Below are 25,099 nucleotides of genomic sequence, written 5' to 3'. Positions count from 1 at the left end.
GGATACTTCTACTCTCGAACATGATCCGAATATTAGTTTGAATCTAAGTATTGACACTTTGGCAAAAATTAAACCAGTCGATATTTCAAATCTTTCAGACTTTTTGAAAGAAAAAAGAAATGGAAGAAATGTTCGAAGTAGGTTTCTCAATTGATTCATCATCAATTCATTCATTACTGATACTCTCCGAAACTATTAGGAATCACAACGACATGTGATCGAAGAAGAAGATGCAAATTATTTCAAACAAAGAAAAGAAGATTTGTCACCACAATCAAAGAAAGGACATGGAATTGTTCTGTATTCATCATTTATGGAACATCAAGATGCACCACCATTAAATTCTTCTTCAACACCGACCAAGTCACCACACAATGTAAGTGAAATTGTTGTGCACAACACATTATTCATCATTATACTGTATGCCTTTAATTTTGTGGTTGTTCATCATTTCTGAATGCCTTTATGGTTGTTCATTGATCATTATTAATTTGACAGTATGATGAGGAAGAAGAATTTTCATTCGCTTCTCCACCTCAATTCCTTTCACCAATACTTGGGAATGGTGAATTGGGAAATCGAAGAGCTGAAATTTATTATTCTCCCAATTACAAAATGACTCCAAAAGAAACAAAGGGTAAAATGGATGACCTTTTTCTTTCTCCCATTCGAGGAACAGCTGCAAATACGGTGGTACCTAACAGCCCATTAATGACACCTGACAGCAAAATATTTAAGAGTATAAGGTAAGATATTCAACAAGTTCAATGTTTTGCTAATATTTCAACAATTCATTGTTTTGCTAATATCAAAATCTCCTTAGTTCTTCAAAAATTGAACCAACATCGCCTCACGTCCAACCACCAACAGAAAATAAGAGAAAAGTTTCAGTTGCCAAAAAGTTGGATTTTCAGCAACAAGATGATTTTTCTTCTGCTGACAATATGCAGAATACCTTTTTACCTAAAAATTTAAACACATCAAAAGCACACATCGATTCCAACAACAACAATAATCAATGTAAAAATACATCTCATCAAACCAGTTTAATATATCCAACAACAAATACTGCTTCATCATGTCACCAAGAAAAATTCACTCCAAAAAAAGTAGTATCGTTTCAGATGGAATCACAAACATCTTCCATAGATCCAGGTGACAATGAACCACCAAACAATCCCCAAATCTCTACTTTTACTTCATTGTCACCAATGTCTTCTTTGAATGTCAGTAGCACCAATTCAGCAAGGAAAATTTTGACCTGTAGTGTTGCAACACAAACCAATGTGGATCAAAGCACACAAACATCTCCTTCTACCAAGTGCTTTGATGCTCATTCAATGGATGTCGTGTGCCCAAATTGCTCTCACAAATTTGCGCTAAGTGACATGGTTGAGTATAACATGATATCTTTCACAGAGACATCACCACTAACTGTTCCAAATAACCATGTCACTAACTTCTCATCTCGATCAACACCTTACAGAACTAACGTTTCGAACACTAGTACAAATTACACACCACCATCTTCTTCTAGATCCATCTATAATTCACAACAAATTTCCTATAATTCATACTATCAAACTCCATCTTATTCTAGGTATTCTTTTCCCTCAACAGTGACATCTAGGGTTTATACAAATTACCATCATGAAACTCACATCTTTTCAGAATATAGAAAACCTCTTTCTCCTCTAAATTATGCCTTAGTGAAACAGAGATACAAAACGCAAATATCTCATTTTGACAAACACATCACCAATAGGAATTCTTTTCATTTATCGTAAATCTATTTCTTAATAGAGTCGAGTGAATTTTCAATAAATTTCTTCATAAGACTCACTGAACGAATGTCATACTGAAAAGATTTTGTTGCTATTGTTTTTTGAGAATTGGCATAAAATAGAATAATGGAAGGAAATGAAGTGATTATACCGCGTCCAATCATGGACTTGGTATAAATGTATGCCTTTCTGGAATTTACATTGTATTGACAAATTCTAATTTTTCTAATCATGTCTGGATTGGAATATAATAATTGTGTTAATTCTTTCCAATGTTCTGTTAATTTTTGAGAATACACGCTTTGTGGAGAATAGAATTGGATCACGACAGCTGTCAACACTTTTGATTCAAGTTCTTGTGTGATGTTTGGCCAAATCGTTGGATCAATGTTTAATGAAAATGTTTTAAATTGTGATGTAATGTTGTTGTTGTTAGCAGACATATTGGATAATTCAGTATTGTTGTTGTTGTCGTTCGTAATGGGTGGAATGATGGTTGTATTTGCAAATTGTGCATAGTGTTGTTCGAGGTCCATGATCCATCCAGAATATTGTTTGTTAAAATTATTTTCAATATATTGATTATGTATCAGATAGGAAAGAGAGCACAACACAATGACAGCAGCATATCGGAAAAATAGTGTGGAAAGAGAAGGCGATGATGAGTGTTGTTGAAGTTGGTCAGCCATTACGAATGAATTTTTTTTTGTTGTGGAAAAAAGGACAGCACGTGGAGGATTACAAGTGTTACTTGTTTAATTCTCCTCCACGTTGACATTGAAAATTGCAATTGAAATTTTACAATTACCATCATCATCATACTCATACTCATCATTCTTACATTCTTTCAGCAACAGTAATGCCAAGCAATGAGAGACCATGTTTTAAAACTTCACTAAAAGCAGCCACAAGTCTAAGTCTGGTTTGTTTGAGAATTTCAGTTTCAGCATTCTTGATTGAAACTGCTTCATACATCTTACTGAATTGCTTGCAAAGGGTGTAGAGGAAAATGCAAAGCAATTGTGGTTTGTATTGTTCTGTAGCTCTCTCAACGACTGCGTGATATTGACGAATGGTTGATAAAAGTTTCTTCTCAGTTTCATGAGAGAGTAAAGCAAAGTCTATTGGAGCATCTTTCACTAATCCAACCTTTTCAAGAGTTGATTTCGATCTGGCATAGGCATACATGAGATAAGGACCAGTATTTCCTGATTTGGATGCCCATTCCTTCAAATCAAAAACAATATCCTTATTGTTGTCTTGATTCAACATTCCATACTTGATAGCACTGATAGCAATTTTTCGAGTCGTTTCATTAATTTCTTCCTCTGGCCATACTCCCTTATATTTCACCATGAAATCTTGATAAATCTTTTCTGTGAGTAATTTCTGAAGTGTACTAAAGTAAATAATGTTACCCTTTCGACTACTCATCTTACCATCTGGTAACACGACCATACCATAAGCCAAATGTTTACATTTCTTTGCTTGTTCAAATCCAAGAATTTCCAAAGTCTTGAATACTTGTTGGAAGTGTAAACTTTGACTCACATCCACCACATAGACACTTCGATCGACTTTGAACTCTTCAAACTTTCTCTTGGCAAGAGCTAAATCTTTGGTTGCATACAAACCAGTTCCTGCAGAGGTTAACAAGACACAAAATCCAAGCTGTTTACCCAAATCAGCACCAATGGCACCATCGGATTTGATCAATTTGCCTTCTTCATAGGCCTTGAGAACAATTTCCTTACTTTCATCACCAACATCGGACTCATGGAAGTAGTGATCGAATCGACAATCACTCCATTTGTAAATTTCTTTAAAGTCATCGATGGACCATTGTCGAGTAATTTCCCACAACATGGAAATATTCTTTTGATGGTCTTCCATGGCTCTCAAGAGAGATTTGACTTGAGTTTCTCTCTTTTTCATTTCCAAAGTAATGTTTGGAATGGTAGGATCTACATTTTCAGGATTTCTTCCCAATTCAGTAAGTTCAATACCCACAGGAGTAGTATCAGCTGGGAACACATGAATTTTCTCCTTATTTTCACTCGTTCCAAGTTCAGCTTCACTCAAAATAAAACCTTGAGAAATGACACCTTGCTTATCGACTTCAGTGACAAGTCGAGCTCCCTTCTTACTTCCGAGTGGGGCATACGGTACAATATCATTCACTTTGTAATCTTTACCGCCACAAACCACTGTAAAGTGTTCAATGCCATTTGTAATTTTCAAAACTTTCCACTTATCATTGGAAGGATGGTTATTGATTTCTTCAATCTTTGCAGTAATATATCCCATCAATGGATATTTGGTCCAAGATGCAAAATCTAATTCATAAAATCCTTTCGTATAGAGTTCACCTAACCATTCGACATGAGGTATCTCTTGTGGTCTTGCTGACTCTAACATTTCAACAATTTGTTCTCTGCTCAATTCTTGTGTTTCAAATTCCTCCAAAGTGGTCTTCTTAACAAAATAGAGGAAATACCACAAGCACTTGGCAATGTGAGCACCAACATCACCAATATAATTCACAGCATGGACATGATAACCACACCATTCATACAACAAGACAAGAGAGTTTCCAAGTGCTGCATTTCTCATGTGACCCACATGGAAAGTCTTGTGAGTATTTGGTTGTGAGTATTCAATCATGACATTTTCATTCTTGTGTGGTCTTTGAGCAAGGAAAGATCCAGCAAGAATGTCAGGAATAATACTACCCAACAATGATGGCAAATAATAAAAGTTAATATATGGGCCTTCGTTCTTGCACTTCTCAACAATGGTGTTATTCAACAACAAGTTGGTATTAATCTCATTAGTCACCTCGGAAGCAATTTGGAAAATAAAATCATTGAATTTGACTTCTTTTGGCTTTTTTGGACTTAAAGGCTTTCCAAGAGCAAAACAAGGGAAAGCGATATTATGCTCCATATCATATTCCTTTGGTAATTCTAATTTGGATTCTATTTCATTCTCCATAGAACTGATATCCACACCATAAATTTTGTTCACGGCTGTAATGATTAATTTTGCGAGAGTGAGTCTGATATCCTTTTCTTGGGACATGATGAACAACAACAACAAGATGATGTTTGGATATTTTTTTTCGTTTTTTTTGAGAAAATTTCTCTCAATTTATTCATCGAGTCCAACATTTCTGCAGACAACTCTGATTTCGAAATTGAAGGTGACGAAACTCATTCATCTTTGAAATCTGAGTATGCTTTTATTTAAATCCACGACTGATGCATTTGCATATCCATTTCAAGCTTCAAAACTGTAAAAGAAGAAAGGACTCATACCACTCTGCCGTATACGAAAGGAGGGCTCTCAATCAGTGTGTTGTGGCAAAGAAGCGAATTAAAATATTTCTTGAAAATTTCTGTCATTTGCAATTCCACATGTCAACATTACTTTCCACATTCAGGACATGGAGCCTTATCTTCATTGTCCTCATCATCGCTTGAATCGCTTTCAGTGTCACTTTCGTAATATGCTTTCTTACGATGAAATATACAACATTCTTTGTTGATATATAATTTCCAACACATTTATGTTCAAATAATAATAATAAATTAATTTTGTTTAACAAATAACTTTTCAATAAATCTATTCATCCAACCTACTTTTAGAAGTTTTCATTTGTTTGTGTTCATTATCTTCTACATCTTTTGTAAAAGTAACATGCTTCTTTTTCCGTTGTGCTCTTAATTTCATTCTTATTTGTGATGCCTCCATCGGAGCAAACACAGTGACTACACTTGTAGTTGGAGCATTCGATGCTGTTGTTGTTGATGATGATGTATTATTAGGCATGACGAGTGTACCAGAGGACACAGAAGGAGAGGAAAGAGTACCACTTGTTGTTGTTATTCGGCTGTTATCACTTGAAGAGTAATGGGGTAATGCATTTATATTTGCGGAATGAAATTGAGATGGGTGTTGTTGAGGAAGAGAGGATGATGATGACGATGCAACATTCGTCGTATGACTTTCGATTAAACTCCCGAGAGTGTGCACTGCGGGGTGACTCATTTTTTGAGAAACAAAAATAGCTGCCCGCATATGGCCAAGTGGTTTTTCTGGAACTGTGGCAGCCAACTGGTCCAGCGTTCGAATCCCAGGGGTTGCTGTTGTTATCGTGAGCAGTTTAAACACCTTTACTTCCGGGGTGCCTGCTAGGAAGTCACTACGTATCTTACGTTCGGCTTGTAAATAATGTACATAAAACCATCGAACAACGTTTATCATCGAATAAACCCATCCCTGAATTTTTTGAGAAACAAAAATGGAACACAACACGAGCAGCAGCAACAGCAGCAACCCGCACTCGGACCCGATGAAAGTGACCCTTTCCGAGTTGCAACAGATGAGATTCATTCTCTATTCCTTCAAAAAGGAACAACAACAAAAGCAACAACAATGAAAGATACTCTCTTCTTCATTTATAATATTTAAAATTACAAAAAGCAAAAAAGCCTTTGGGGTTCAAGGTTAGTCAGCACCTCGAAAGTTGGCATTTAAGCAGTTTGTCGTAACATTTGGGCTGCCACTTCCATCTTCACAGAAGATCAGGAGCACCACTGCATCATTTAAAAGAACCAGTGGAATCAGAAGAGACATGAAGAGAGCATTCATTCCCATAAAAATTACGTTTTATTCAATAAAAAATTATGGGAATGTGCCAAATAACCAAGCTTCACAAAATTTGTGCATTGTGGGCACACACCTCATCCATTTCGTTTGCATTTCGTTTGTGTGTAGTAGTAGTAGTGCCTATCTCCATGATGACCTATTCATTGAACACGAATGTGTACAAATCTATAACAGAGTAAAGCCATCATTATCATCGTCGGTGTTGTTTAGCTTATTCTTCTCTTGGTCCTCATTGTTGCTGCTCAATTGATCTTCTTTTATTTCTTCTTCTTCGTCATCTTCATCTAAGGATAACATATTTTCCATCATTTTCAATGTCTTTTCATGCAATTCTTTCAACCCAGTCAATTCTTCCAAATACTTGCTATCATTGAATACTCTCTCCAAGAAGTGGTAACCCTCTTTCTCATATCCACTTACAACCACAGGAGAGCAGCATGTACATTGAGAATAGGATGATCCATACAATAAATTGGTTTGATAGTTAGAAATAGATCCACGAATCTGGTGAGGTATAACACCTAAATCACTTTGTGTGCTATTGTCCTGATTGCTCAAGAGTTGTTGTTGTGAATCATATAAAAGTTTGGGATTGAAAGCTCCTGCATGGTTTTTCAAAGGATGATGCAACAATGAAACCAACAGCTCCACAGCAAGAGATCCTGCAATGGCACTTACACCAGGTCTAGTCACCGTACATTGTTGATCGAGAGTTCTATCCTTCATACTCTGTTTCACAAATGTACGTGAAAGGATGGATCAAAGAGCACCGAGGACCGAACATGTGAACAAGTCATCATCCATGGATGATGAATGAATTACCAAGGTCATGAGAGACAACAACAAGCACTACTACTACTACTTACATTCACAGGTGCTACGACATCATTACAAAAGTAACATCCAAGTCGATCCTTCTTCACACTTTCAGTCTTCATGTCATAGACTCCATATCTCATCACAAGATAGGACTCAAATCCAAGTGCAGCATTAATAACAATTTTCTTCTTTTGAATCGCAATCAATGATGGTAACCATCTGGATTCACGAGTATCCGTTAATAAGAATACAGCATCATGTTCTTCAATGAGTTGTTCGAGTTGTTCCACATTGGTTCGTGTTTTCTCTGAATCAGTCACAAAATGACCTGGCATTGGAATATCCAAGCTGACACCTCTCGTATTCACATTCGGATAAATCTTTCGTAAATGTTCAGCTGCACAAATGGCCTTATCTTTTCCACCATCAAGACAATCTTCATATTCAAACAGAGGCTGTCTTACAGGATTGCTAAAACTCACTTTGGTTCGATCTAAAAATGTAATATTGAAAATACCCCATGCCATCAAGTTACGAGCAACATGACATCCAAGAGTTCCACTTCCAATCAGTAAACATTTCGTTTTTGAAAGCATGTCTAAATCGAGAGAAGGAAACATTCTCCATTTCATGAGTTGAAGATTTAAGGTAACAGAACTCTCTGCCAATTTGATGGGATCCATCGTGCTTCCCATGTTCACAAATCTTGGACCGAGTTTGTTTTTTGCATTCTTTTCCCATCCAACAACGCTGAGAGAAGATGATGAAACTTGTTCGTCATGATTGTACTTCAATTCAACATTCAATGTAATACTTGCACTAATGTCCTTTCTTGATGGATCTTCTCTGAAACACAAAACTTTGAAGGTCTTTCTATTAAATGTCAATGCAGCAGCCAATAGATAATTCCTTAAAACCCAACTTGGATACTCTTTCAAAGCACTCGGATCAGAAAATCCCAAATAAGTATGATCAAAATTAATTTCCTTCCAATCACTTAATGGTCTTACTTTAACATCATTTGTCTTTTCGACAAAATAAAAACCGTGTTGATTCTTATTGTAAATACTTCTGTATTCACTCATTGCAATTTGTAAAGCATCTTGATCTTTTTCACTTAATGGAGTTACCTGGTTGTCATAAATAATTTCCATGTCAGGAAAGGACAAGGATGGAAATGCAAACCAATAATAAAAACTATGATGTTTCAAGTCCGCAAAAGTGATCAATAAGAAATGGGTCAATTCAGTTGGATTCAATAGCCAATGACTGTTCTTAATATGATTTTCATAAATTGTTTCAATTCCTATTTTTCTCAACATTGCTTTCTTATCATAATTATTAAATTCCTCGATAGTGTTTGCATTGTAGAGAGTACCAGGTGATTGAAACATGTAAGGATTTGAAGCACAATTAGATGATACAAAAGCGTTCTCTCCCAATCTCCATTTAGAACTCAGAGCTGCATTCGATTGTTCTTGAGATGAAGATCCATGATGGTGGTGTTGTTGTTGGATAGCATTCAAAACTTGAGAATTAAATACTCTTCCGGTGGTATAGATTGCAAAGATTGGCTTTGGTTGAATATCTAAACGATATTCCAATAATTTTTTGTTTTCCAAATCATACCAAAATTGGTGATCTACAAGAGATTGTATCAATTCGAATTTTAAAACCGATGAGCTCGTCATCATCATGATGAAACAAAGATCCGATTGAGAAGGTTCAAAGATGTGTGTTTGATATTTTTTTTATGATTTTTTTTTGATATTTTCTGTCCTCGATCATCAGGATCCATGTCCCTCCTCACCAACCACCTCCACCACCTCCACCACTACCCTCACATCTAAAAACCTTTGAAAGTTTTCATCAAATGTTGATTGCTTAGAATTGTCATTAGAATTTGAGGACAACTTTCCAACCAAGATATAAAGCTGTTGTTGCAACCAAGGGACTTTGGGTTCTAATAAACATTTTGAAATAAACGGCTGATATTGAATCACTGATGATGGTTTGGTGTCATGATGATGGTGATGTGGTGGTGGCAATGGTGGTGAGGAAATACTTTCGTGAGTAGCACGACTTTCGATACAGTATTTCACAATGGTCTCTCTAATTAAAATATCTATAAACTCTCCACATTCCTCTCCATCAATACAATTTACAATATGATATTGGAATGGTTTTACATAATGATAAAACGAGTCTTTGTGAACTTGCTCAAATAAGTTGACCATATCAGAGACTTGTTGTCTCACTTGGTGATGTACATTTTGTAATTCTGGTCGAATAGGAGAGAGTATTGTGGATGAGTCACTATTTGATGAATTGAAACTTGTTGTGAAATTCAGTGTGCTAGTATTGTTCAATGGAGCAGAACTCATCGTAAAACTAGTGTTATTGTTAGACATTGAAGTGTTAGTGTTGGTGAGAGCGGTCGAAGTATTATTACTACTTGTTAAATGGAGCGATGATGATGATTTGATGTCAGAGTAGGTCAACGTATTGGTACTACTACTAGTACTACTTGTATGTGGATCCTCTTGAAGTGTTGAAAGAATGGAGTAGGTAGAAGTGTTGGTGGTCATGTTGGTTGTTGTTATTGGTATTTCAGAAGATGGAGATCGATCACGACTGATCGTATTCTCATCCTCAACGTTTGTTTCTTTTTGTTGGTCATGATGAGAGTAGTTGGCGGTAGAGGAATGAAAGGTGTCGATGGGATGAGGAGTAGTACTTGTTGCAATGGTATTATTATTTGTGGTCATTCGATTAAGGTCGACACTCGTCTTGTTTGTTTCCTTACTACTCAGAGTGTCATTGCTCTGTAACACATTCAATGTATTTGTTGAAGGATGTGAAGACTGAAGAATGAGGGAATGGTGGTGATGTGAGAGGGATGTATTATTGTTCATCATCGTCATCATCGTCATGGTGGTTGTCATGGTGGTTGTCATGGTGGTTGTCACTGCACTTGTGGTTGAAATGGTACTATTTAGAAAATATAATGATTCCAATAAGAATAATTTCATAGGGTTGAACTCGACGACCTGTCTCTTCAAGATCATGTCCATAAATAGATCTGGTTTGGTAAAGATGAGAATGACATTTTTACATTCCCTTAATAGAGCTCTATTAATGACATCTCTGTAGGTGTTTAGACTTTCACTCATACGATTGACAGAATCATTCTCAATCAGTGTTTGATTAAATTCACACATGGATACAAAATAAAGTACAAAATCAGCTCTTTTGTCTCGTAGGAAAAATTCCCATTTCTTTTTTTCAGAAGCTCTTCCTCCTGAACATGCATAACGTATCAAATGTTGATTCGTAGTAGAGCATGACATTTGAGTTAGAATAAGATCATCTTTTTGAAACAAAATATGAATTGCTCACTTACCAACATCGACAAGAGTAAAATTAGTCTTTGAATCATAATTGAGAGTCGTTTCACTCTTACCAATGGTGAGGCATCGAATGAGAGGAGTATATTTATCTTTGATGGGTGAAGGACGATGGGATGGTAATAGTGAGCTACCTATTTGTGGTGAAGTGGTGGTCGGTGGAATATCCTCAAACTCAGAAAATGATGATGAATCGTGAGAAGCATTTTGTTGTTGTTGTTGTTGTGATGATAATGTCCCATTATTCATACATGTGGTGGTGCCCATAGGAGTCTCTTGTTGAGATGGTGGTGGTGGTGATACTTGTTGAGATGGTGATACTTGTGGTGATTTCTTGGATGCTCCCATCAATTTCATCCTTCGAGTATTTTGTTTAATTTTTCCTCCCAAAGTTTCATCACTTTCACTCAAAATTAAAAACATGTCCTCACATAATATATTAACGTTATCATTCAAATTATGACTTTCCTTGTGTTTCCAATATAAATCCCTAATGATTTGATATTTCCTCCAAATATACTGAATGTATTGTCCGCACAGGATTGAGGCTTGTTTTGTAAATTCAAATTTTGTGTTGAGCGAATTCATACTACAAATGAAATCATATAATTCATTCGGATTGTTACTTTGACTTATACTTCCATCATAATTCAAAATATCAGTTAAGAATTCATCCTTTTCTTGTTGATTCATAATATTAAATATAATTTCATGGAGTGTGCTCAAACATGTTTTAATGATCAACATCAGTCGAGCCTTTTCGTTAGGATAAGGCTTTAATCCGAATTTGGATTTAATTTGGTTCGAGAAACATGTCTTACCACAATCCGAACATGAGAGAAGATATATAGTGAAAGATCGTTGTTGAGTGTGGTCATCATGATGATGGTGATTTCTTTTAAAGAAATGATGGAGTTTGGTTGGATTGGAACATGAACGATGGGAGCGAGAAAGCACTGACATGTTGCTTGTGCTGCTGCTGGTCGTATTGGACTCACTTGAAACGGTGGCAGTAGGGGTACAACTCAAAGACGATGGTGGAGGATAGGAAGAGGATGAACTTGGTTGTTGAAGTTGTTGCAGAGACATCTCCTCATCTTCCACATCTTCGGATAACCAATGAGATTCACTCAAGTTCGAAGAGGTGGAAATTGTGGATCCCATCGATGATAGTTGATTTTAAAAACGTGCTTCGTGGAATTGCAATTAAACTCAGTGATAGTGTCAACCTAAGAAAAAGGTATCAAGAACAACAAACTGTCACAACATCACTCGGCTCAATTTTTTGAGGTTATCGAGGAACGCTTTAGAGAGGAAAGATTCACCGAATTTCAGCCTAACCAGTGAAAGGTCGACGTTTTTCTCTCCTTCCAAAAATTGCAAGTCCTTTCTTTATATTCTCACAAACCAATATAACCTTGTTACAGTAATGACTCCCACCACCTGTTTTTCACACATCCAAAGAGTCAACAAAAGGATGTGGCCATTTCTAATTCATTTCCAATGAATGGATTGCCTCACATGAGATCAAGAAGAAATGTTGTTTTGGTCTTTTAGAAGGCGATTTCAACAACAGGTTTGCATCGCGAGTTGGACCCTACTTCTAATGAATTCCTCCCTCACCTCCGTCAAGAAGAACTCGACTCACATGGTGCTTGACCTTAGTGAGGCATTCCTGAAGTTTTCTTTGAAACAATAATAAATGTCATCTGCCATTTGGCAGGAGTTTCTCTACAAGTACTTGTTCAGGCGATCTGTGTTTTTTATTGGTGCGCATCTTCTTATTCATACCTTGTCAAAGAGAGCTTCATGTAGTGCAGAGAAATCATTAGGACGTTTTTGGATGGCATCTTCGAGGACTTTCTTGGTTTTATCAACAACTTGTGGATAGTCCATATATCCAGAAGAGCTCTCTACAAATAGTTTGTGCAACAGCTTGCAAATCAGTATGAACAATTGGCCGAATACAATCTCAGGCTCTAGAGAATCATTCTTGACTGTGTTTCATCATCATTACAGAATATTATTAATGACCAATACATGATCATCTTTCCTTACCTTGTAAACACATAAATCGAAATAGAGGAAATTTGTTTTCAATGTTTTCAATTGGACAAGTGGCAAGATTCTCAGCATTCAACAATGTGCACAATGCAAAGAATAAATTAATTCCAGACACACAGAATGGGTATGCATGTTGTTCATCAATCAATGATTTCATCAATTTTAGATCATTTCTTGCAAAATATAATAACTGATCACCATGCACTCAATTTTCCATGTTGTGTTGGTAACACGATCACTTACCATCTTGAGAGACATGACACCTCCTCCTCTAAAATCAGTGCTTGGATTATCACCTTGAAATCCAATGCTTACCCATTGTCGTGACTTTCTGGCAATAAGTGGATCATCTGGCCTCAGTAGAGAATATAACTCCAATAAATCTTTTTCATGCAATTCATTATTTTCATCATATCTTTCCTTTCTTAACTTGGAGACAGTTCCCGCCAAATAATGAATCACTCGAACTTTTGCAGCTTTGTACTGGTTCATTTGGGCACCAATAGTATAGATCAATTCTTTTCTATCAAAGCAATAGAATTGAATGTGTGATTCACTATTATACAGAGTAATTTCTATGACTTCAAAACCATCACCTCGATAGGTATTATTAGTCTCTCTAATTTGCATAATGTCATCAATGTATATTTGTTGTACAAAGGTGTAATCAATTCCTTTGTCCTTAGAATTATTTTCAATAAGAAGATAAATGAGAAGAGAACTTGATGCCTATTCATTCATCAATGGTTGTTGTTGTTGGTTTGGTAGTGTTCATCATTGTGGTTATTCAACAAGTTGTTCATCATTGTGGTTATTCAAGAACACCAATAGCAATATTAATATCATTATCATCATCAATATTAATATAAATCAATATATTTGGTCCATGCACCACTTACCTTATCTACAGATATCACGTGAGGCTTTCCTTTCAACTCAACAAAAAAATCATCTCCGCTCAATCGCATCTCGAGAAGAACTTTTTTCACCTCTTCGATTCGTCTGAACTTGTCTTCATACCATTCTTGCTCCCGTAACAAAAATTGACCATTTTCATTTTCCTTCTCTTCATCATAATTACTTTCAATTTCAATAATACGTTTAATTTTTCTCTTTTCCTCTTTTGTTGCACGACGAAATTGATTAATTTGTTTAAATATATCAGCATAGGGATGATCAAAAAGAAAGGCTAATGGAGAATTATGAATATCAAAAAAGTAGTAGATGAGAAAATCAAACGAGTCTAGATCTTTCTTCTTGTCATCTAAATTCTTCTTTCTTGCTTCTGATTGCAGTTGTAATATGGTACAAAGGTATTCATTGAAGGCTTTCTTTCTATAATCCAGTAAGTTTTGATCATTATATGATGTGATTGGACTCTTTGAAGGAAATTTGATATTCGAGAAGGCTTCCTTGTTTGGATATGTTTTCTTGAGCAATGTATGAAATTTCTTGAATTCGTTATATCTTCGAACGACTTTGTGTTGGCATTTCATTGAATCATTGTTAAAACCAATCACTAAATCAATTGAGTATCCAATGTATTTCTTATCACCACCATTGATGAATGGAAGGTCAGTACTTGTGGAGGAAGAGCTTTTTTTAAAATCAAATTCAACAGTCTGATTAATCTGTGCATAGAGAGATGAAATTAAATCACTTTTTGTTAATGTAGGTATCCAAACAGAAACTCTTCGCTTTCTACTGGAATACGAAATGTTAGAGGTGTTTGATGAAGTAGGACTACCATTACTATTCTGAGCGTTAGAAAATATCTCATCAGTGCTTCCGATATTGCTATTTCCACCATATTCACCAACAAATTCTGAATTTCCCGTCTTCACAGGTGAAGAAACAGCATAATGATTTTTAGGCTTGTTAAAATATCTGCGATTGTCATCAAGATATACCACCAATTCTTGATCCTCAAAATTATCATCGTCATCATCCAATTCTTCCGATCCAAAAACCGAGTATGGATGGCCAGGTTGTTTCAATGAATTCCTGGACTCGGTATTACGAGGAAGAGAAATTTCATCGTCGTCACTTGCTCGCATCATTTTTTCAGTTTGCACAGAAATCGCAAAAAGGTTACGAATTTTGTCAACAAAACGAGATGATGAAAATTGGGGGAGGTGTGTCTACTCGGAATGAACTACAAAGCACAATCTCGAAAGGTACCCAGTAGCTGTCTTTGAGAGACCGCTTTCGCTTGCAGTATTCCACTCCTTCGACGCTGAAAGAATCCGTATTGAATAGATGAAACAGCAACAATAGAGTGGGTGATTGACTAGAGAAGTTTATTGTAAATTCTCTCTCGGTACCAAAAGAGGTCATCTTGTTCTTCAACATTATGGTTTCGGGGTTGTTCTGAAAAAAAAATGCAAAAGAGTCTTTTCCTTTCATCCTCTTTCAGCCTCCTCATCAAAAAGAATACCAACGCTCTTCCACAGCTCGCTATCTCATCATCATCATTTTTGAAGCAACAATTACATCAACAAGAACGAGAATTTTCTCAAACTATTCTTCCAACCATGAGCGCTCAAATTTATAACGAAAATTTAAAGCCTATCATTGAAAAACAATTGAACGAAATCAGACAAGCAGGAACATACAAGAAGGAAAGAGTCATCACTTCTCCTCAAGCATCAAAGATTACAACACTTCAAACCGGAAAGAATGAGGTCTTGAATTTCTGTGCCAACAACTATTTGGGATTGAGCGATCATCCAGAGTTGATCAAAGCAGCAAAGAAGGCTCTTGATACTCATGGTATGGGTCTATCATCGGTTCGTTTCATTTGTGGTACTCAAGATATCCATAAGGAATTGGAGGCTAAAATTTCAGAGTTCCACGGCACGGAAGACACCATTCTCTATCCATCATGTTTCGATGCTAATGGAGGCTTGTTTGAGTGTCTTCTCAATGAAGAGGATGCTGTAATCAGCGATGCTTTGAACCATGCCTCAATTATTGATGGCATTCGTTTGTGCAAGGCCCAACGTTTCAGATACAAGCATATGGACATGGCTGATTTAGAAAGACTTTTACAAGAGACTCAAAGTGCTCGTACCAGATTGATCGCAACGGATGGTGTGTTCAGTATGGATGGAGATGTTGCGCCACTTCCAGAAATTGTGAAATTGGCTGAAAAGTATAAGGCTATCATATTTATCGACGAATGTCATGCAACTGGATTGTAAGTACTTTGTGTTATACCAAACACATTTTTGACATTTGTTATTATGTCGAATAATATTTCTCGAATTCGATCTATTGTGATCTGCACTTGATGTGATAATTAACAAAATCATTTAGCTTTGGAAAAACTGGTCGTGGAACTCCTGAACATTTTGGTTTGGAAGGAAAGATTGATATCATCAACAGCACTTTGGGAAAGGCTCTGGGAGGTAGCACCGGTGGATATACGACAGGAAGAAAAGAAATTATTGAATTGTTGAGACAACGTGCTCGTCCATACCTCTTTTCCAACTCATTGGCTCCTCCAGTTGTTGGTGCATCCCTCAAAGTTTTCGAAATGATCTCAAAGGATACTACTCTCAGAGATCGGCTCATGGAAAATACGAAACTTTTCAGACAATCCATGAAGAAAGCTGGTTTCGAAATTATTGGCGACGACTCTTGTCCAATTGTTCCTGTCATGCTTAGAGATGCAAGACTAGCATCAGAATTTGCGGATGAAATGTTGCAACGAGGTATTTATGTCATTGGATTCTCATATCCTGTTGTTCCAAAGGACCAGGCAAGAATCAGAGTTCAATTATCTGCTGGTCATTCCAAGGAACAAGTGGAGAAATGTATCAATGCTTTCATTGAGGTTGGAAAACAAAAAGGAATTATAAAGGTTTAGAGCCATGATGAATGGTTTATAATGTTAAATAGTATACTTGTTGTTGTCGTCATGTTTGCGATAAAGAATGATTGGGAAATTCTCAATGATTTGATATCCATCTGCAAAAATTACAATCAAATTCACTTCAAACTGAATTCTGAAATTACTGCCAATCAATGTTGGGCATGTGAACAGTCTTGGAAAAACCATATAAATGGGCAGTTTCAATCCTTTGCACACATTTCCTTCCCCAAGTTGCAAATTCTGAATTTCTGTTGCTTCTTTAATCATATTTCCTCCTTCTACGCTGCAGCTTTCTACTCTAATGAGTTGAATCTCTACTGATTTAATTCTTGATGAAGTTTTAATAATTTCAATTTCTCCTTCGAATGGCTCTGTAATATCACAAATGGTATCAGCAATGTATCCCTTAATTTCATACTCAGGTATTCCAGAAACATTGTGACGAAGAACATTTTGTAAAGTCTGAGGAGTGAGAGTAAAATGTTTTGGTTGTTTTGGAATTACAATATTCGTTCCTGGAGAAGAGGTTTCATCCTGTTGTGATTCTGAAGAAGGAGAATTTTCTGATGATGCAGTACTGATTAAATTTCTGGCAATTGCAACACCTTGTCCTCTATTATAAACAGTAAAATCAAGAGTAGTTTTTTGATCTTTGCTGAACAAGCCCATTTTAACTTCACATGATATCTTGTAGCGACATGCTAAATAAACACCAGCATAGGTTTCATAGAGTGGAATTTTCTTGTTGAGTGGTTGCAACACAAATTCAAAAGGAATATCAGTAATTCCACTCGGAAATTTCTGTCCAACTTTATCCAATTGTATTTGTAGATCTAATAATTTGATTGGTTTGAATGAATTCATTACCACATCAAATATATTTAAATTGCTTGTTCCATTATATTGAAATGTTACTATTCCTTCTACTTGTAAATTAATAGCTGATGATTTAAATCCGCCAGGTTTAGCATTAATCTTTACAACTCCTCGAACTTTCTCTCCGGAGAAGTAAGTACGATCTGGTCTTTTTAATTGAATTTCAAGGCTTTGCATCGATGATGATGATCTCAGAGAGGGTTGAGCTGAGTGTGGAGAAGATTTTTTTTGAAAAGTTTTTTCTCAAATTAATTTTTGGAAACAACTTCTGAACATTAAGAGGAAGCACTGAGGAAACTCCATCTCGAAGAAATCTCGAGATCGGATTTATTGTTCTTTCAGTTTCTTTTGAGGAGGTTCCTTTATGGAGGATTCAGGTGGATTGGAGTTTTGAAATAACTCATACTTGATGTACTTATCATTGTCTGTTTTCTTGGTTGTAATCTTTTTCGAGGGATCTTTGGCGTAGTATTCCTGTATGAGACAATATTGATGAACATAATAGTAGAGTAAATTTTCCAAATTCTCTTCGTAGGATTCCTTCCCAGAATCACCATGTGATAAGAGAGAAGCCTCATTCATCATCGCTTGTACAAATTCCTTATAAAAATAATAAATGGCTTCAATGGTACTAAGGAATTTTTGACCTTCTTTTTGGTACCGCCAAAACAAAGTCTCCTTTTCTTCAATGACGACACATGGTAATCGATGAATTAATTCGTTCCGATATATTTGTTTTGCTTGACCCCATGTAGAGTCAATAAATACAGCATATTTCAAGTCGGAGGTATTGATGATAGGACATGATTCTGTGGTATTACTACTGCTAGCACTATTACTTGATAGTTTGAATAAATCACGCACTGGTTTTGCGTTCTTTGATGGAAAAACAAGAATACTATTGTTTGGAGTAATAAATGATGGAACATCGGGAAATTCATATAAATCAACGCTCGAATGGGCAACCACTTTTGCTTGACTTGCTGTAGATTTTGTTTTTCGTTCCAATTTATGTTGAATAATAATGCAATGAAGAGGTAATTTAGAAATCGTTGGTGCCTGATCAATAATTGGAACACAACAATCGTAACAATAATATTTTCGATTCTTTTTACATTTCGGACAAGGCTCTTTAGGACGGCTGTCAAACGATGCAATGTGAGAGATTGGAGGATTTGTGAAAGGAGGAATATGAAAGTGTTGGTAGACCATTTGTAAGAGTGGAGAGTTGTTGATCGAGTCATCATTGTGATGAGAGCTTGTTGGTGGTGTTGCCATCTCCTCTTGTGGCTCCGAGTTTGAAAGAGTCATAGGTCGAGTATTTTTTTATGAGCTTCGTTTTTGTTTTTGAACCAGCAATAATCCACAGGAGGGTCTGAAACAACTGAATGATCTCTAATGACTCAATAGCTTCCAACATCAGGACAAACGGATGTATGCTAGAGTTAAAACCCACTGGAATGTTGTGTTTCATCCTGCCTTTAACCCCTTCAAGAATCAACCCTTCATGAAAAGCTATCTCTACAGAAAAAGTCGAAATTTGGCGCTCCATTATCTCGCTCATGAAACACACAAGGTTCAAAAAATTGAAGTGAGACTCGTTCTCTTCCTTGCTTCAGCAAACCGTTTGCTCAGCTCTCCCTCAGAAAGGATCCGTTCTTGGTATTAAGCGATCGGTCGTTATAGAGTCTTTGGATCGCTGTTTAATGGATCGGAACCTCATACAAGACACCATCATCCATACAAATTGAACACTATTTGAGTGGGGCTCCTTCATCATGATTCAAACTTCCACACTTCCAAAAACCAATAGTCGGAGAAGCTATAATTATGTTCCTCAATATACTTCCTCCTCTGTTCGCTCCTCTTCAAATAGGGGAAGGGATTCTTTATTGTACAGTAATTCATCATCATCACCCTCTTCCTTCTCAAATACATCATGTTCCTCTTTGTCCTCTTCTTCATCAACCAATGTTTCACGAATGAGTTCAAGTTATTATTCACCTTCCTCAATCACACCCACCTCACCAAATCAACCAAATTCTACTCAAGTCTATTCCAAATATTCTCATCGATTCGGAAATATTTCCAGTAATTACCATTCACCCAACTTTCTTTCCAAAAAATCCAATCCATCTCTCGTTGATCATCAAGAAGAAAATGTCATGACTCCTTCCAATTATGCAATTCTTTCAAATGGAAGCTTGAAAAGAAGACCATCCAGTTCTCTTGTGAGTAAAAGAAATACAGACATGTTTGGGACTTATTATACTTTTAGTGACGAAAAAACACCCAAATTAGTCTCACCGTCTTCAAGAAAAGAATCATTAAATAGAAGTTTGGATGTGAGTTTTGAAAGAGAGAGATCCAAATCTCAACCAAAATCTCTACTTCGAAAACAAACTACTTCTCCTTCACCCTCTCTTCTTTTACAACCAACAAAAGATCATGGCTCATCCATAAAAAACCTCATGTCTAATTTATTTGGATCCAAGAAAGGACAAAAAGAGATTCAACCTCAGCAGACATTATTATCAACCAACGAGTCGTTGTCGACTAGTTCCACTCCTCCACTCACTGATTCCCCCACTCTTGTTGACCATTCTCTTGAAGCAGCAGATGAAAAGAACCTTCCTCAAACCTCAATTCTCAAGGAAAGCAGCACTTCCATTGAAGAAAAGATGGAGAAAGCTTTAAGTGTAGAGTCAAATGATGCAATTGCACCTCCGTTGCCAACCAATAGTTACTTGCTTGGTCATGGCAATAATGCTGGACTTAGAAACATTGGAAATACATGTTTTATGAATGCCACATTGCAATGTCTATGTTCGATACAACCTATCAGAGATTTTTTCACTTCACCATTTAAAATCAATCCAAAAAAGGAAGGTAATTTGGCAAAGCAATTCTCGTCGCTTCTTAAAAATTTAATTGCTCCATCCTGTGAATCTGGAAGGGATCCTTTTTTCGCGGTAAATCCAGTTGAGTTTAAGAAAACTCTCAATCAATATACATCTCTCTTCAGAGGATATGAACAACAAGATTGTCAAGAATTTCTGAGATATGTACTCGATGGATTACATGAAGATCTTAACAGAGTGGTTGATAAACCAAATTATGAAGAATTGAAAGATATACCACATGAGAGTGTCATTGATAAATCGATTCGATGGTACAATAACTACATTGAAAGGAATAATAGTTTCATTACAGATTTGTTTTTAGGACAATTAAAGTCCGAAATTCGTTGTCATGCATGTGGAAGGCAATCTGTCACATTTGATCCATTTTTAGATATTTCCTTATCCATTGATTTTAAAAGCTCATTCAGAAGAGGAACCAATGGTCACTATTCTTGGCCACCAATCTCCAAACAATATCACAATATGGGTCATGAAGTGTCTCTAAAGGAATGTCTTTTTAAATTTACAGAAGAAGAGATGTTAACTGGAATTGAACAAGTCTATTGCTGTTCATGTAAGGCTCATCAAGATGTTACCAAGAAACTAACTTTCTATCGAGTTCCTGAAGTACTTGTCGTTCAATTGAAAAGATTTTCAAATGATGAAAAATTGTTAACTCCTGTCTATTTAAGTGATCCAATCAATTTTTCGAATTTCATTGCGAAAGAGGCTAGAGATTGTTTTTATCAAAATGAATCCATTGAATATCAATTATTGGGAGTTGTCAAGCACTATGGAAGTTTAAGAGGAGGTCACTATACGTGTCAAGTCAAAAATTCCAGTGAAGAATGGTACGACTACAATGACAGCACTGTGAAGAAATTACACCATTTCAATCCATCCGATAGTTCATCGTATGTATTGTTTTATGGACGAATAAAATATTCAGAATCGAGTGAGTAATATTACTAGTCATTTATTGATGTATGTATACATGATGGACGTTTTGAGTAACATATTTGAATCATCAGTAGTATATACTGAGATGGATTTCATATGTTACTTGTTATTTAAATATTGTCATGGTACCTTTGACTCTCTCTCTTCAATAAAAAAAATGAGTCATTCTCCGACTCGTCAACTGTGGAAAGGCAGTCTTTCAAAATTCCAATCACTCCTATTCGCTCATCATTGTCGCAATTCTCACTCTTTTTCTTCTGAAAGAACCACCTCTCTTCGATACTATTCCATTCTCTCTAAAATTAAAAAAACAAAACAGAAAATTAATACAATTCAACAAGAACATCAAGTCAATCCAACAAGTCTAATCACACCCGAACGTGTCGATTCATTTATTTCCAAACAATTTCCTGAAAAATATAAAGAAATGAAAAAAGCAGAAGGCTTGTATTCTCTAGTGGATCATCAAGAAGGCTTTTCTTCCTTGCCGATGACGAATATAGACACAACAACAATGATACCTCCGACAACAACAACAACCACGACGACTACTTACCCTAACAACACCACTGCAACCACAAATACCACCAACATGACCACAACAACAAATGCAACAAATAGTAAAAGAAATCATTCCATTTCCTTTAGAGAAATGCTCACCAAGGAAGAACGCATTGAATTGGATTTAGAAAATTTAAAAAATATTTTCAAAAAAACAGCAAAACATTCTCCAAATCATTCCAAAGTTTGCAAAGTAACAATTATTGGAGCTCCAAATGCAGGAAAATCAACCATTCTCAACAATCTAGTCCGAAGAAAAGTATCTGCTGTATCTCCAAAGACCCAAACCACTCGAAATCGTTCTCTTGCTGTACTCAATGAATCCTCTCATCAAATTGTGTTTTTTGATACACCTGGTATTCTAAATATGGAACATTCCAAATTGAAAGTGGATAAAACTGCGAAAGAAACAATCGAAGGATTACAAGATGAATCATGTTTAACTATGGAATTGGCTGATGTTGTTTTATTAATGATTGATGTAACAAAACCATTGCAACATGTTGATCATATTTTAGATTTACTTTCAAAATATGCAAAAAAAGAAAAACAATTTCATTTATGTGCATTAATTAACAAGTGTGATATGGTGGAGATGGATCGATGTGAAGAATATAGATTTGAATTGATTCGTTCCAATGTATTTGATCAAGCATTTATTGTGAGTGCTAAAACAGGATATGGATTGGAAAGTTTGAAAAAGTATTTATTTGAAAAGTCAAAGAGTAGAAAATGGTATTTTGATGAAACAGATGGAGTAACACCTTCCATGACTAGTCGTGATGTTGTGGCAGAGGTTATTCGAGAGAAACTCTATCGAAGATGTAATAAGGAAGTACCTTATCAAACACAAATTCGTATTCCCAAATTAGAATTGTCTCCATCAGGTGAATATTTAATCATTGATGCTGATTTGATTGTGAGAAATGTTGGACAGCAACGTATTGTTCAAAATGCTCTCAAATATGTCAATACTTATGCCACTGCAGATTTGCAGAGAATGTATAAGGCAAATGTAGTCATGCAATTTACCATTAAAGTAAAATAATGATGGTTTTATTGGATTCAAAATTTGGTTTGTTTGATTGGTTTGGTTTGTTCGTTTAGTTCAACCATCATGATTGAACCACCAGTTCAGGTGGTGATGGATGTGTCCTTAATTCAATTCAAACTCAATGTTTTTATTATTTTCTTACTTTTCCATTATCACTTTGGCTCCATTCAACATGAAAGGATGCAAGCACTCTGGAATTCTGACACCCAATTTACCAGTCTCTTCATCATAGAATTGATTCTTCTCCAAAATTGCAATCATGGCACGTGGTACAGCAATTGCAGTTCCATTCAAGGTATGAGGATAGAATGATTTAAATCTCACAAAATCTACCTTGTATCTTATATTCAATTTTCTTGATTGATAATCTGTACAATTACTAGCACTTGATACTTCTCCAAATCCACCTCGACTTGGAATGTATGCTTCCATATCAATCTTTCTATGAGCAGGATTACCCAAGTCATTACATGGCATGTCTAATATTTGAAAACAAAGACCCAATTCAGAAAATATTTCTTCTTGAATTTGAATAATTTCTTCTAAAAGTTCTTCACTCTTGTCAGGTGTACAATAAATGAACATTTCTACTTTGGTGAATTGATGAACACGATAGAGACCTCTATCTTTAGCACCAGCAGCACCAGCTTCAGTTCTAAAACAATGACTCAATCCAGCATATTTGATGAATGGTGATGATGTGGTGGTGCTGTTGATGGTAGTGCTAGTGTTGGTGGTGGTGCCATGATTTGGAGGAGTGATGGTGGTTAAAGTTGCATCATTCAAAGACATTTCATGGTTCTGATGTTGTGGCTGCTGATCGGATGGTTGTTGTTGCTGATGTTGTGATGAAAGGAATAATACCTTATTGGCATGAAGTGCAGCCAATCCAATTTCACTCGTTCCAATAAGACATAAGGGATCATTGGAATCACTATTCATGGAATCACTATTTTCAATTCTATAAATTTGTGAATGTTCACCACGTGGTTGAAATCCACATCCTTCCACAATGTGTTGTTTCATTAATTCTGGTGGCATGACAATTTTAAATCCTTTCTTTAAAAGTTTAGAAAGTGCAAAGTTTTGAAGTGCAATCTCTAAGAGAACTCCTTCATTCTTTAAAAAGAAGAATTTTGGACCTGAACATTCATTGGCTGGTTCAAAGAGGTTCAATCTCTCACAAATTTCATAATGTGAAAGTTTTAAAGTTGTCTTGTTGAATTCTTCTTCTTCATTCGAATGAATATATTTGATCAATCTGGGTTGATTAGAATTCTCTTTACAATAATTCATCACTTGTGGATGTGTAAAATTAGGTAATTTAACAGCCTTTTCTTGTAAAGCATTGAATCGATTGGTTTTATCCTTTTCCAAGGATTGAATGAGTGTTTTGTATTGTTTTCCAATGTCTTTCCAAAAATCAGATTTCTTATTTGTTAAATCTGATTGATTTTGAGATTGTTCAACAATTTGAGATGGTAATTGTTCTAAAGTTCTTTTTCCTGCCAAATATTCTGCAATTTCTCTTCTCAAGAATTGAACATGTTCACATTTAGATTCTAATTGAATATATTCTTGATATAATTGAATAATTTCATCAACATTGATTGAATCTTGTAATTCTCTTAATTTAATATTTTCAATCATTTCATCTCTTCTTTGAACGAGTTGTTCAAAATTGAAAATGGAATGAATCGGAGATGGAGGAGCAAAAGAGTCTTGAGAGTTGTTTTTTTGAATGTGAGTTGAAATGTTCCTATTAGGAAAATTGTTGATGAAAAGGCTTGAATGATAGCCTTGTTGTTGTTGGTGATGGAGAGGATGATGATGGAGAGGATGATGGTACTTGTTGATGAGTAGTGATGATGATGATGATGATGTAATAGAGGAGGATGTCTGATGAATTCCAAGTCTCTTGAAATGAGAAGATCTGTTATGTGTATGGATCATCATCGCAGTACACAAGTCGGCTGATTTTGAAGAACTTGGAGTCGACGAGTTCTGTGGTGGTGGTGGTGGTGGTGATTGTAGGTGTCTCCAAGCAGCAATATGACTTCTCAAGCAGCGATTCATTTTTGTAGAAATTTTTAAAAGTGCCACTGAGCCTTCTGAGTTTTTCC

At 35.9% G+C, this 25,099-nt stretch overlaps 13 protein-coding genes across 13 annotated transcripts; 4 read left to right on the top strand and 9 right to left on the bottom strand.

Annotated features, from left to right (window-relative positions):
* Nucleotides 1-119: 119 nt before the first annotated feature.
* On the top strand, nt 120-1,787 carry FDP41_012312 (uncharacterized protein; the record flags this gene model as incomplete). Its single annotated transcript, XM_044702818.1, has 4 exons — nt 120-137; nt 200-376; nt 499-746; nt 824-1,787. 4 exons carry the CDS (start codon nt 120-122, stop codon nt 1,785-1,787), a joined length of 1,407 nt encoding a protein of 468 aa, XP_044566368.1.
* A 2-nt stretch (nt 1,788-1,789) lies between these two features.
* FDP41_012311 (uncharacterized protein) lies at nt 1,790-2,473 on the bottom strand (the record flags this gene model as incomplete). The annotated part of the gene is made up of 1 exon (XM_044702817.1): nt 1,790-2,473. One exon carries the CDS (start codon nt 2,471-2,473, stop codon nt 1,790-1,792), a length of 684 nt encoding a protein of 227 aa, XP_044566367.1.
* Nucleotides 2,474-2,621: 148 nt separating this feature from the next.
* Nucleotides 2,622-4,865, bottom strand: FDP41_012310 (uncharacterized protein; the record flags this gene model as incomplete). Its single annotated transcript, XM_044702816.1, has 1 exon — nt 2,622-4,865. One exon carries the CDS (start codon nt 4,863-4,865, stop codon nt 2,622-2,624), a length of 2,244 nt encoding a protein of 747 aa, XP_044566366.1.
* Nucleotides 4,866-5,209: 344 nt separating this feature from the next.
* FDP41_012309 (uncharacterized protein) lies at nt 5,210-5,834 on the bottom strand (the record flags this gene model as incomplete). The annotated part of the gene is made up of 2 exons (XM_044702814.1): nt 5,210-5,322; nt 5,426-5,834. 2 exons carry the CDS (start codon nt 5,832-5,834, stop codon nt 5,210-5,212), a joined length of 522 nt encoding a protein of 173 aa, XP_044566365.1.
* Nucleotides 5,835-6,620: 786 nt separating this feature from the next.
* FDP41_012308 (uncharacterized protein) lies at nt 6,621-8,971 on the bottom strand (the record flags this gene model as incomplete). Its single annotated transcript, XM_044702813.1, has 2 exons — nt 6,621-7,184; nt 7,322-8,971. 2 exons carry the CDS (start codon nt 8,969-8,971, stop codon nt 6,621-6,623), a joined length of 2,214 nt encoding a protein of 737 aa, XP_044566364.1.
* Nucleotides 8,972-9,061: 90 nt separating this feature from the next.
* On the bottom strand, nt 9,062-11,845 carry FDP41_012307 (uncharacterized protein; the record flags this gene model as incomplete). Its single annotated transcript, XM_044702812.1, has 2 exons — nt 9,062-10,575; nt 10,678-11,845. 2 exons carry the CDS (start codon nt 11,843-11,845, stop codon nt 9,062-9,064), a joined length of 2,682 nt encoding a protein of 893 aa, XP_044566363.1.
* A 621-nt stretch (nt 11,846-12,466) lies between these two features.
* FDP41_012306 (uncharacterized protein) lies at nt 12,467-14,805 on the bottom strand (the record flags this gene model as incomplete). The annotated part of the gene is made up of 4 exons (XM_044702811.1): nt 12,467-12,678; nt 12,740-12,935; nt 12,989-13,474; nt 13,645-14,805. 4 exons carry the CDS (start codon nt 14,803-14,805, stop codon nt 12,467-12,469), a joined length of 2,055 nt encoding a protein of 684 aa, XP_044566362.1.
* Nucleotides 14,806-15,126: 321 nt separating this feature from the next.
* Nucleotides 15,127-16,616, top strand: FDP41_012305 (uncharacterized protein; the record flags this gene model as incomplete). Its single annotated transcript, XM_044702810.1, has 2 exons — nt 15,127-15,944; nt 16,064-16,616. The coding sequence occupies 2 exons, from the start codon at nt 15,127-15,129 to the stop codon at nt 16,614-16,616; spliced, it is 1,371 nt and encodes a 456-aa protein (XP_044566361.1).
* Nucleotides 16,617-16,640: 24 nt separating this feature from the next.
* Nucleotides 16,641-17,675, bottom strand: FDP41_012304 (uncharacterized protein; the record flags this gene model as incomplete). Its single annotated transcript, XM_044702809.1, has 1 exon — nt 16,641-17,675. One exon carries the CDS (start codon nt 17,673-17,675, stop codon nt 16,641-16,643), a length of 1,035 nt encoding a protein of 344 aa, XP_044566360.1.
* Nucleotides 17,676-17,825: 150 nt separating this feature from the next.
* FDP41_012303 (uncharacterized protein) lies at nt 17,826-18,809 on the bottom strand (the record flags this gene model as incomplete). The annotated part of the gene is made up of 1 exon (XM_044702808.1): nt 17,826-18,809. One exon carries the CDS (start codon nt 18,807-18,809, stop codon nt 17,826-17,828), a length of 984 nt encoding a protein of 327 aa, XP_044566359.1.
* A 467-nt stretch (nt 18,810-19,276) lies between these two features.
* Nucleotides 19,277-21,364, top strand: FDP41_012302 (uncharacterized protein; the record flags this gene model as incomplete). Its single annotated transcript, XM_044702807.1, has 1 exon — nt 19,277-21,364. One exon carries the CDS (start codon nt 19,277-19,279, stop codon nt 21,362-21,364), a length of 2,088 nt encoding a protein of 695 aa, XP_044566358.1.
* A 154-nt stretch (nt 21,365-21,518) lies between these two features.
* Nucleotides 21,519-22,970, top strand: FDP41_012301 (uncharacterized protein; the record flags this gene model as incomplete). The annotated part of the gene is made up of 1 exon (XM_044702806.1): nt 21,519-22,970. One exon carries the CDS (start codon nt 21,519-21,521, stop codon nt 22,968-22,970), a length of 1,452 nt encoding a protein of 483 aa, XP_044566357.1.
* Nucleotides 22,971-23,114: 144 nt separating this feature from the next.
* On the bottom strand, nt 23,115-25,052 carry FDP41_012300 (uncharacterized protein; the record flags this gene model as incomplete). Its single annotated transcript, XM_044702805.1, has 1 exon — nt 23,115-25,052. One exon carries the CDS (start codon nt 25,050-25,052, stop codon nt 23,115-23,117), a length of 1,938 nt encoding a protein of 645 aa, XP_044566356.1.
* Between the last annotated feature and the right edge of the window lie 47 nt (nt 25,053-25,099).

The sequence above is a fragment of the Naegleria fowleri genome (assembly GCF_008403515.1).
Source record: "Naegleria fowleri strain ATCC 30894 chromosome Unknown tig13, whole genome shotgun sequence".
Classification (NCBI taxonomy): Eukaryota; Heterolobosea; class Eutetramitea; order Acrasida; family Naegleriidae; genus Naegleria; species Naegleria fowleri.
This window is presented reverse-complemented; position numbering and strand designations above follow the sequence as displayed.